The 12,352-nt window shown below is 49.4% G+C and overlaps 1 protein-coding gene across 1 annotated transcript in view; it reads right to left on the bottom strand.

Moving 5' to 3' along the window:
* The window catches only part of KHDRBS3 (KH RNA binding domain containing, signal transduction associated 3), a 156,627-nt gene extending 148,461 nt beyond the window's left edge, over positions 1-8,166 (bottom strand). Inside the window, exon 1 of the mRNA XM_068525548.1 lies at positions 7,978-8,166. Coding sequence (XP_068381649.1) covers positions 7,978-8,065 — 88 coding nt within the window. The 5' untranslated portion in view covers positions 8,066-8,166. The remainder of the gene's footprint in view (positions 1-7,977) is intronic.
* Between the last annotated feature and the right edge of the window lie 4,186 nt (positions 8,167-12,352).

Here is a 12,352-nt window from a genome sequence, read left to right as displayed (position 1 = left end):
GAGGAAGAGGGTGGCCTGGCTATGTGGAGCGCCATCTAGTGGAAGAAGAATAGAGCACAAGTGGCACAAGAAACTGAAGTAGAGGGGGGGAGAATAAGGAAAAATGACGAGGATGAAAACTGTCCCTTCTCCCTCCTCCTCTCCATTACAATTTCTCCATGGGAGCTTGAACCAACAGTGACCCCAAGTGTAAGATTCATATCAAACACAGAGATCAAAAAGGGTGCTCTCACACACTCACGCTCTTTATCATACCAAGAAAGAACGTCAATAATATGCCAGAACACCTTTTAAAGTCCTTAAAATAGCAGCAGGGGCTGATTGGTGAAAAATTATGGAAATGTAAAAAATTATGGAAATTTAAAGCTTACCGATTCAGAGTAAGATACCTTGTGCTTGTGGAGAGAGGCTGCTGAGTGCCCAGACATGTTTTAAGATGTGCAGTCATAAATCTGTTTATGGAAGCCTCATTTGTTAATGGAAGCTTCAGGTGCTGCGTCTTGAATAGCATAATAAAAATCAGTCAGAGTTGCTGCTAATTTTGTACATGATATTAATGAAAGAGGCTTCCGAAAGAATGAGTTTCCCCTTCAGTATCTCCAGGATTGGAAAACTAAAATCATTCTAAAACATAAAATTAACCTGAGGAATGAAACTGGATGACTTATGTATTAAGTTCTTATTATATACTTTACTCTGCAAAGTGCTGCCAGTACGCACACACCTCTCTCAGGCAATTCTGTGAAATGAGCAGGTAATGTCTGTCTAGCACTTATTGCGTGTCAGACACTGTACTTACCTCACACCTAACACAACCACCCCACAAAGCAGGTATAAGGTCTCCAACTTTAAAAATGAGAAGCTGAGGCTCCGAGAAGTTAAGTAACTGGCACAGGGTTACAAACTAGAAAGTTGTTGCCTCCCATAATCCCGCGGCCCTTTTAGAAGCTCTTCCCTGTGAAGTAACGCCGCTCCCCATGGAAACGCATCCACCAGACTTTCCGCGCTGCCCGTGGTCACACAGCTCGTACCCCACGTGGTCACACCACTGTCTGCCCCTCTGTGCAATCGGCTCTGCTCACGGATAACCAGTCCGATGCCGGGCAGTGCATTTTAAGAGCTGCATGACAGAGATCTTCCCAGGGGAGTCAACATGAAAACCCAGCCACAACGAAAGCTCCCACCTCTGCCTGGAGCTTGCAGGTAAGCTATGCGGTACAGCGTCCTGGAGATGGGAAGATACAGATCTGAATCCCGGCTTACCACTGGTTAGCTGTCTGAATCTTAGGCAAATTATTTAAGCTTCCTGCCCTCAGTTTTCTCACCTATAAAATAAGGTAAAATGATTTACTCTTTTAAGACAACTGTTAGAAAAATTAAATGAAATAATGTACATAAAGCATCTAACCCAGAAAAGGTTCTTGATTAACAGTAACTACGATTATTAACAATTGCAATCAAGTATATTCAAACACCACCCCCCTTCAGAAGGCCAAAACCATTATCTGCGGGAATATGTTCTTGTATGTTCTAGGCACTTTTTTTTTTTATGAGCCTATTTTTAGAAGATGGAGAATTTTTAAACATACCATAAACTGACTATAAATCCCTGATATCATACCAATTGTGTCTGTGATAGAGTATTAAAATACCAATACAAAGAGCCCTGTGCCTCTGAGAGATTCCTTCAAGAGAGACAGAGCTTTATCAAGAGATGACTAATTTTCAATACAGAAAGTTTTCTATTTTCTCCTTGACTACTGAAATATACATAATTAAAAATCCTTACCTTGAATGCTTACTGAACACTGAAAAGTACTGCCGGAGAACGCAGGAAAAAAAGGAGCTTGCCTTTTTTGGTAAAACACATTTTCAGGAACCTCTTTTAAAAATTCATCATCACAAATGGAAATTCCTAACTGGCTTCTACTACAATGAAACTCTTATTTAAAAACAAACAACAATGTTGGGTTCCACCCCTTTGCCTCTTAAAGTATCCTATCAAAACACTGCAGACTTGATTTAAAAGTTCAGCCTGACTGCTTAAAGCTGCATACCTAGACTGGGCAAGTTACTTTACCCTTTTGAGCCTCAGATGCCTCACTGGAAAAAATAAAGGAGGCGGGCAGGGGATAAAACCACCTACCTTGCAAGATCTTGTGGGGATGAGAGACAATGCATAGGAAGCACGTGGCACAGAGGCCCTCGATTTGGCAGCTTTTTATTATAATCATTATTCCAATGCTAAGGAACACTCTACTTCTATTTTTTGATGAAACGTTAAAACCATTCTATCTCCACTCAGGGGGAACGATGACAACAAGCAACGGGTCTTGTGATACCCAAGCTGCTGCTGGCATTCCATCTGTGACCCCAATTGCTCCTTCGGCTTTGGGTGTCTATCTGGCATCTGAGATTGAAGATTAACTCCTTCAGGTAAGAAGGCTTATTCGGCAAGTGACGAGGGCCTCCAAATTTCTGGTTTAATCCTTTCATAAGAAATCTCATTAGGAGTTTAGGGAAGGAGAGCTAATTGTATTACAGTGCACTGGCTAATAAGTTCCTCAAGAAAGAATAAAAGTAAATAAGCATCTGATTCAAAGCAGATCTGATAACATCTTCTCATTACCTCCTGAGAAGGACCCCTACTGTTCCACCTCGTGTACAGAGCCCTGGGATGTTCTTCCGCTTGTTTAACACTGCATTTCACTTAGAAGTTCCTTTCATTTCTGTCTGCAGAGCTGTTGGTGACTTCCTCCTACCCCCAACTCAGGGGCTCTAAAGTGGTAAAGAGCCAAGCCTTTAATGACTGCCAAACTCCAAATATACTTTCTAACTCTTCTACCGTTATGAGAATTAAAACACAACACTGAAACGAAGACTGGAGTTTGCCAGGGATACGTACCAAGAATTATATGAGGTGCTGAAGACGCAAAGACATGTAAGACCAAGCCCTGCCTCCCAAGCATCCCACACTCTCCCAGGGAAGACAGAGATCCAATCAGTACAGTGTGATGACTATCACCCCATCAGAGACTTAGGCAGCGGCTGCTCCGGGACCTGAAAATAGGCACTCTAACCCATTTGCGGGGGAGGTAAGTGGTCAGAGGAGATACCTACAGCAGAAATTGGAAGGATAAAGTATAACAACGGATGCTACATAACCCATCTTTCAATTCCGGCACTGGCTGGGGAGAAAAGAACAAACTGCGCATAAGAGGCCAGAGTTTGAATCCCCCTTCTGTCATTACTAACTGTACCATCAGAGCTTGACCCTTTATACGTCCAAGGGTCAGTGTGATATGGTAAAGAACAATGGGCTTGGAGAAGAACAAAGCTTGAACCTCCACTTGGACATTTTATAAGTATGTCACTCTGGGTGACTCAACTTTATTGTTGGAGTCTTGATTTCTACAAGTGAAATATTAGGCTAATAGCCTCTACATTTCTGGGCTGTTCCCAGTATTGAGATTATAGACCTAACCAGGCAGAGAAGCACCTTGAAAATGTTCCTAGACTGAGAGTTAAATCTAAACTGCCTGTCACTAAATATTTCAAAAGAATAGCTGAAGGCTAATAAGACATTCCTTAGGAAAGGAGAGGGCATCTATAAACTTAAAGCTCACTCTCAATCTAATGCAGAGAGAGCAGACATTCCTCAAGAGCAGAGACTGTTTTTCCCTCTCTACCTTCAGGACCAACACAAATGCCCCGCGTGGCAGGTTCTCAAATAAACCTGCTACTAACGTCCAGATACCAAAACACGGTAACTGACAATCACTGGATCCCTTTGAATCATAACACACTATAAAAAATTCAGAAATGGTTTATCTAAAAATGTGAGTCATGCATCCATTTTCTTACAAAAAACAAAACCTGATAACCCTAAGAAAAACTATTAAAAACTTAAATAACCACATCTTTCTCTGTATGAAGCAGAGAATCACACACTATGACATGAAGGCACCACAGCTAAATATAACTCTGCAATTTTCATTCTCATTCTTCTCTCTTACTTTAAACGCCTGACAACACGCAAGCAATCAAAAAAATTTACAAAAAGGATCTCCCAAAATGAAACTCTTAAGCCATTGAGCTTTGTTGAACAAAGAGATGCACTTAAGGCAAAATAATGACCCTTCCTTTATACATGTTTACCCCTCACACATATCCTGAGTAATGCTAAGAGTCCTATTATTAGAGAAATTTATGTAATATGAAAAACACTTATTTATCTCGACCTGAATAGACCACCATAATCTGGAATCCTTTGCTCCACTTCCTCTTGTAACCAACCACTAAATATAACTTGGCAGTGAACCAGCCACCAATCCATATATTACATCAGATAATTAAAAATACAGGGTTATGTAATCTTATTTAATGGTTACTTGGCTTGGATTGAAAAACATCCAAAGCAATACCAGAGAACTGGATTAAATTATAATGCGTAAGACATTTCTGAAGATGTTTTTTAGTAAGAGTCAGCACATCCCCTACTAGCAAATATAATATAAAACATGCAATGCTACTTTCATCTCCAATTAACCTCCTTGGCAAGAAACTGCAATGTCAACTCACTCTATAGGCAGTGGTGTTTGCGGCGGGAGGGGGGGGGGCGATTTAAAAAAGTCTATTTTATTTGATTCGGTTTAACATCAAGTAAACATTACCCATTACTACTGGCAAAGAAACAAAAGCATTCGATATTTGAGGGGTGGGGGGAAGGAAAATCAGTTATCCTGAGAAAACAGAAATAAAAGTCAGGAACTAATGTCCACTACGAAACACAAGCCTGGAAAGTGTAAAAGCCGACCTATGTTAGCAGAGCAGCATACATCTTGATGTGATCCAAGCTCAAGTTCTTACTTAAGGATTATTAGGAAAAAAAGTAATTCAGCTAGGAAGTTGAACATGTTTACAAATGCTGAATTTTTAAAAAAATGACCACACCTCATTTATCAACTGTTTCATTATCATAGTGTGTTGATTACTGAAGTCATATATTGGTCTCCAGAGAGCTTTAATTCAAAAATGCCTCTTGACCTGAGCACTAAAATCCTGCAGGATAAATCTACCGTGAATGTTTGTTTCTTCAAAGAAGACCACTAGACAAACACAGAAACAAACTTTTAAACAAAATCAACAGGAAGTTGACACAAAACAAGCATATTAGTTATATCGATTTCTGCAGGTAAATTAGCATGTGTGAAATGTTTCAGAGCCATCTTTTGGGGAAGGCATAAGTAGGGAGAACAAGCGCCTTATGAGACCAAACACCTGAGTTCAGATTAACCTATCTCAGTTACCTACGAGCTCCCATAGCTGAGATCCTCAGCTCCCTCCCCTGAAAAATGGAGACATCAAAGGCTGCCTCACCAGCGCGCAAGTGTGAGAACACAAGTAGACAGCATGTGCCTGAAAGAGTCTCAGAAACTTTAGAACACTACGCAAACAAAGGTACTGTTAGCATTTGGAGATGTTAACCATCACGTCTATCTATTGCATGCCACTCCATAATAAAACAGAGGTGTGCACTGCTGACTCATCAACACTGTACAAGTTAGTGACCGAATTCGGATTCCAGTATCCAGATTCAGAATAACATCTGAAAAACCAGGTGCCTCCTTTAGATGCAAACAGTCAAAAATACAGGTAAAAAAGAATAAAAATGCTCTCAATAGCCACTCACAAGATGATTATCAGATTTAAAATCAAAGTTTCCTAATAGCCAATTCAGATTTAAGACACTATGTTTTAGAAATGCACTTGTAATTCTGAAGTTACATAACAGAGCATAATTAATATTTTAAATGATAGGGTTCTGCATTCCAGATACCAGCCTGTGATTTAAGGGGAAAACATTTTAGTCTGAAATAATTAAATTAACAGTAATAAGAGCACCTGAGCAGTATCTCTTTCTTCCTCCACATAACTGTTCAATGTGAGAAGCGTGCTTCTTGTAAGAACTACATTTTTGATGGAAAAGTAAGGTAATCCGGTTTAAGGTCTTAAAAAAAACACTAAATGGCAACACGGTGCAAGATCTGTTTCAAATAACTGGAGACAATTACCACAGGTAAAAACACAGAAACCAAAAGAATTCTGAATGTATTAGAATGAATGTACTGCAGCAACCTGGCACAGAAAAATAATTCTGACTTTTAAAATAAAATAACTTACTACACTTTTGTTAAACTGCTTCCTTAATTGAGTACAACGTAACTCTGATGCAGCTTCTTTATTAAGAAAAGTGCACTCGTTCTACAATCCAGAATATTTCTAACGCCAGTGATCTCACACAATGTACAAAGAAATATCTTTCAAAGAGATGACAGCCCAGCAGGCAACAAAAGATATATGTAAATCACAAAGAGCAAGGAGTACCAACCTAACTGTTGGGCTGTTCGGAAGAGCATGGCAATAAAACTTAAAATTCTCTTACTTTAATGCATGCCCGTTACTTCTTCACAACCCCTTGATATTAAAGAAATAAAAATAAGCCTACAATTAAAATTAAATGGGGAAGCTCTGTGAACCAATCTCCGTTCAACAAATTAAATATCAAGCTTAAATTCTTGGAGACAGTGAGTCTCTCCACCACCACCCTCAGTCAACAACACGCACACCCTACTCGGAAGAACTGGTTGCAACGCGCAAATACCGGAGGTCGCTGTTCTAAAATATAGATTATCTATACACAAGCAGAATATGTCTGCCTCATCTTTCACTTCCAACAATAAAAGAGCCAGGGCCAGCATTAAGACCCGAAGACCCGCCTGAGTCAGGAAGCACAGACTGTCAAGGCACAGTCAGTAATTCAAGCAAAAGGTAACAGATCCGACCAGATAATGTGTCTGTCATCACCCAAAGAAACAGACCAGTGGCTCCCAAACCCAGCTTTCTCTGAGACACGTATTCCCAGACCCAGGAGGAATAAAGCGCTGCTCCCGGGAAGGCAGGCTTAATTTACCGTCCATCCCAGAAGATTACTCAGGAAGCCTGAGGAGGAACAAGCCTGGGAACACTGTCCTGGGCCCGCCCGCCTCCATACGCCCCTGTACCCCCTGCACCCCGTGGCCTGCATTCCCCAGGGCTGCTCACACCCTGAGCTGGCCGGAGTAGTGCTAAGATGGCACAGGCAGCAGAGACTCCGCGGCCGGCGTTCCGAGTCCCCAGCCAGAGCCTCCCAAAGAGACGACAGGCAAGCCAAGAAGCGGGCTCCGGGGTGGGCCTCTTCTCCCCTAATGGCCCTCGAGGGCCAGCCGGCAAGGCTTGGCATGAGCTGCCCACCCCCAGGGAGGGCGGCTAGAGCCTGGACCCGGGACAAAGAGGGGATGCGACAGGAAACGGGTCTCTGCCACTGGGACCGCTGGCCCTGCTCCTCCAAAGTGCTTGGGGTCTGACCCCAAATCTCCTCGAAAGGTCCTCAAACTTCACCAACAATCCAAGCACCTGCTCCCTTCACCTCTTCTGCATTCGATCCCCTCAAATCCTTCCATTTCCCTCCAGCTTGCTCCAGTTCCTTCCCTCCAGACAAGCCAAACGCACTAGTTCCCCGAGTCCCCCGCCCCACTCTCCCCCTCCAATGAGATCATTCAACCCCGCCCCGACGAAGCCCCCAGATGTTCGCCGTCCCCCACCCAGAAGTTTCCCTTGGGTACCCTCGAGGCCCCAAAGGTTTCCTTCAAGTCCTAGCCAAACGCCTCAGCCTCCTTCCTTCCCGAGTCTCCCCAACGCGCACACACACCTCGGCGCTCCCCAGGTGTCCCGTACGCTCCCAGGTCCCTCCCCGAACGCCCCCAGGTTGCGACCTGGGTCCCCTCCAGTCGCCCCGAGGGCGACGGCCAGCCAGCCCCACGCTCCCGCCTTGCCCCCCGGTCCCGATCCTCCCGGTCCCCGGCCCCCTGGCCCGCCGCTCCCGGGTCCCCAACGGCCGCGGGCGCCAGTTAACGGCCGGCCGGCGCGCGCCCCTACCTTGGTTCACCAGCCGCAGGGCGTGAGTGAAGGAGGGGTCCAGGGAGTCCTTCTCCGCCATCAGCTCCGGCAGGTACTTCTCCTCCATGCTCGCCGGCCGCCCGGTCCCGGGACGCGGACTCGAGGCGGGCGGGCAGCGCCGGCCACGCAACCCCCGACCCCGCCCGCGCCCTAGCGGCGCGGAACCCGGGCCGGACGCCGCGGCCGGGGCGCGGCGGAGCCAAGCCGGGCGTTCGGCCTGGCGGCGGCGGCGGCGGCGGCGGCGGCGGCGGCGCCTCGAGGCGGGAAGCGGCCGCGCAGCCCTGGTCCCCAGGGGATGGCCGCCGACTGCCCCGCGCTGGCGGCCGCTGCCTCCCGGACGCGGCCCCCGCGCTCCCGCCACGGGCCGGCGCGGTCAGGTGGGCCCTCCGGCCGGGCCGGCGGCACACTTTGCGAGCCTGAGGCAGTCCCGGGCGAGCCCAGCCAGCCGGCGCCAGCGCCAGCGCCGACCTCAGCTACCACCCGCACGCCGCCCGCCGCCCCACGCTCTCCGAGCGGCCCCGCCGAGCGCCCGGCCCCGCCCTCCGCGCCCCGCCCGCCGCGCCTGCGCGCTGAGCCCGCGCCGCGCCGCCAGAGGGGGCCGTTCCCGGATGCGCGGACGCGCCGGGGAGGGGCGTCCCGGCGCTTCCCGGTCGCCCCGCGCTCGCCCACGGCCCGGGGGGCGCGCGGGGAGCCCCACGGCTCGGCTACCGCGTGGCCAGACGCAGAGACAGGGAAACTGAGGCCCAGAAGGTGAAGCGGCTCGCCCAAGGTCACCCAGCGAGCGACTCCGGGAGGAGGGCTGCGCGCTCGGACCCCGGGTCGGGTCAGGGGCCGGGCGGGGAGAGAGGACGCCGAGCAGCGCCCGCGCTCGGCGCAGCGGGCTCTGGGGAAAGGCAGAGGGACGAGCCGCCCTGCTCTTTAAGCTCCCTGGACTTCCCTAACTTATCTCGCGTTGCTGTCCCCTCCTATGTGCTAGGAAATAACGTGGGCACGCCGTCCTCCCTCGGCGCCTCCCGCGCTCAGCGCCGACCCCCGAGACCCTCGGTACAGAGGTCGATTACATAAAAGCGCGTGCCCTTCAGGTCGGCCTTGTCATCCCGACTTGCCGCCGGGTTGTCATTCTCTTCGCGCAGAAACCTGCTGTGCCCGGATGCGGAGGAGGGAGCTGCGCCCCAGGCCCGTCCCCTGGACACACGTGGGTGCTCATGTCCTCCGTCCATACACGCCCCGACCCCCATCCCCGATAAATCCTCCATCAGTCCGTTTTCAGATTTCCCGTATAGAGTCAGTGCCCCCCAGCAGGCCGAAGACTCCGTATCTGTCCTGCCTTTGCCCCACCAAATCCCCACTTCAGGTCCTGACCTCAATGCCACTGTCCCTGGACAGCCTTCCCGGACTTCCCCATCAAAGCTGGTTACTGTTCTGTGTCCCACCAGCACTGGTCAAGCCTCGCTCAGAGAGAGCTGTAACTGTGTTTTCATCAGACCATGAGCATCTCAGGGACAGGGCTAGAGTTTTGTTTTATGGGGAAAGTTCCCAGCGCTTAGTGCACTAGGACAGATGGAGAGGCACCAGAAATATTTGATGAAGGAATAAGCCATGGGCATGCCACTGCTCCGGGAGTGAATCTTCCTCCCAGCCCCCCAGGCAACCGCCTGTACTCCTGATGTAAACAGAGGCAGCTCTACGCCCAAAGATGCTGGGAGTGGAAATCAAGGAGCTCTAAGCTGCCCCTAAGTCCCAGCCGGACTTCCCTCATTCTTAAGCTCCACCCCTAGACAGACCTGGCTCCAGGTGAGATGCCATTTCAGAGTCCCCAGTAAGAATCTTTTTCATGTCTTTCTTTGGGCTAAACTTGCAAGAGCCAGTCAGATGAGACAGTTAAATGTGTGGCCTCTGGGACCAGGCAGCCTGCATTTAGAATCATGGCTTAGCTGCTCACTAGCTGTGTTATCTTGGACAAGTTACTTCACCTCTTGGTTTCCTCATCTGTAAAGCGGAAATGATAATAGAACCTGTTTCCTAAGAGAATTGTGAGGATTAAGCATATCAACTGTCAATGAAATCCCCAGTCTCCAGCACATAGAAAGTGCTTAGTTGTTCTTTGTTGAGTTTATCCCCTATGTATGGCTGCTCTCTGGGTTTTCTGAACCAGCTGTAGCTCCTGGGGGCACCTGCATCGCCCCAGCAGACTGAGTGAAGGACCTGGGACCACACATCTCTGTTTCAGACCAGGAGCCCAGAGTGTAGCTGGGCAGACACTCTGCAGTCCCAGATCTTCCAGGACCCACTGTGCACCCTCAGTCAAATAACCTGTCTGAGCTTTGGAGCCCACCTCTCCAAAACTCAACTTATGCCGCCAGTCCTGGAGGGCAGTTGGAAGGATTTGAGGGGAAATGTTTTCTCCTTTAACATTAGAGTGGAATGCACAGACCTCTGGCTTCCATGCCTTACAACACAGGATTTACATTCTAGGGTGTGATTCCCTGGCAGCCACTTTTCGAGGGAAGAAGGGATACGGAGAGAGTCTGGGATCCGTAAGGGGGACCAGATGCTCCGCTGCTCCCCTCACCACTTGGTCTAAGACCCTCCTTTCCATTCCAACCTTCTGCCCCAGTGCCAGTCCAGCCCTGGAGTAGTTGCTGTTTTTATTAAGCATGTACTACGTGCCAGGTGGGAGGCCAGGGGCTTTGTACCCACTACTTTCAGTTCTCTCAACATCCTGTAGGGAAGATACTGTTTATCAGCAATTACAAATGAGGAAACCGAGGCTTAGAGCAGTTTAATACCTTGCTTAAGTGCCACCGCTGTCAGCGAGGGATCCAGTCCCACAGGACTCCAAAGCCTCCTCTCCCTGCCTTCCCTGTCCTGCCCTCCCAGGTAGCAGTCTGGGACACCCCATCCCTCCCGCATCCAAATAGTTGGCAGACATGTCTCGCCAGCAGCTGGGGAGGAGGGCTGTACCCTGGGAAGCTGACAGCGAAGCACTGAATCTTCGGCTCCGGCCCCTCCTTCTCACAGAACCTTCCAAGAGGGCAGGTGCCCAGTACCGCAAGAATCCATGTGGGACTCTCCAGGGAGAAAGGAGACAAATGTCTCTGTGAGAGGCTCAGGAAATTACCCCCAGCCACCAACCTGGCCAAGCTGTTGGCTGTGGGGCACCTCCACGCCTTCCTGACCAGACTCTGCTGGTCGTCCTGAGATGGCCATCCTGCAGGCACTAACCCTCTGGTCCCTCTGAAGATGAGAAAAGCAGGTCTTGGGAAAGGTCGTGGATTTTCTTCAAGCAACTATAGGTAGTGCTGCAACTCAGGTCTAATGACTGCCGGGCCAGACAGAGAGCTCTCCGGGCGCACACCAGGACTCGCTGAGCACAGGCTTGGTGCACGCGCCATCTGGGTACAAAGGACTAGCCGTGCACAAAGCCGCCTCAAGCCAGAGGCACTGGGCCGCCTACGCCATCTGCGTGGCTTGTGTCTACCCTGGACCGGAGGCCCGAAGCTGCAGGAGACAACTCCAGCTGCCCTTTCTCCTCACATCCACAAGTCAGGAGACAACCCCTCAGCGTCAGAGACAGAGGGGCACTTCCCACATCAACCTCGCCAGGTGTCACTGCGCCATCTCAGGCACTGCTCCCACGGCAAGTCCCTCCAGCTCCAGCCAACCACCACATGGCAGTGTGTGCCCGAATCCCCGCCTGTCACCCTCAACACCACCGCACCCACCTCTGGAGAAAGATGGCCAGCACTTCCCCGGCCTCTGTGACACTAACAGCAGTGGGTCAGACACAGCCAAAGAAACTCCATGTCATCAGAGGATAACAAACGTGAAGAGAGTCTGTGAGGTCACTGTCATGTTTGTACTGAATTGCTGCTCACACTACAAGCTTCCTATTCGTTTTGTTTAAAAAAGGTGAATCCTATCCCAGTTACCACGAGACCCGGCAGTGCCATGGGTGATGGTGTCCAAATCTGACTGGCCTGAGGGCCAGAGAGACCTCGATTTGGCCCCCGGCTCTCCCGCTTACTAGCTGTGTGATCTTGAGCCAACTACTTGATGTCTCTGAGCAGAGGGAGAGGAAATACCAACCTCCCAGGATTCTGCGAGGTTTCAACTGAAGCATTAAGCTTGTCATATGCACTGATGGCATTTAAAGCGTTTTGAGCCTCACTCCTCTACGCTCCACCAGCATTTAAGCAGTTAAGTGCTCCTGTCCACACTTAACACATCAGTTTCCGGGCACGTGTGGACCGCTCTGCCACCACGCCGTCCTCGCAGCCTGCTCATCTCCACAGCCCCAGTGCCCAGCCGGGCGGTCAGTTCACAGCAAGTACTCAACACTCGTTCAAGTCCA

This window comes from Eschrichtius robustus, chromosome 17 (assembly GCF_028021215.1).
Source record: "Eschrichtius robustus isolate mEscRob2 chromosome 17, mEscRob2.pri, whole genome shotgun sequence".
Classification (NCBI taxonomy): Eukaryota; Metazoa; Chordata; class Mammalia; order Artiodactyla; family Eschrichtiidae; genus Eschrichtius; species Eschrichtius robustus.
The sequence above is the reverse complement of the archived record's forward strand: the minus strand, read 5'-3'. Positions and strand labels throughout refer to the sequence as shown.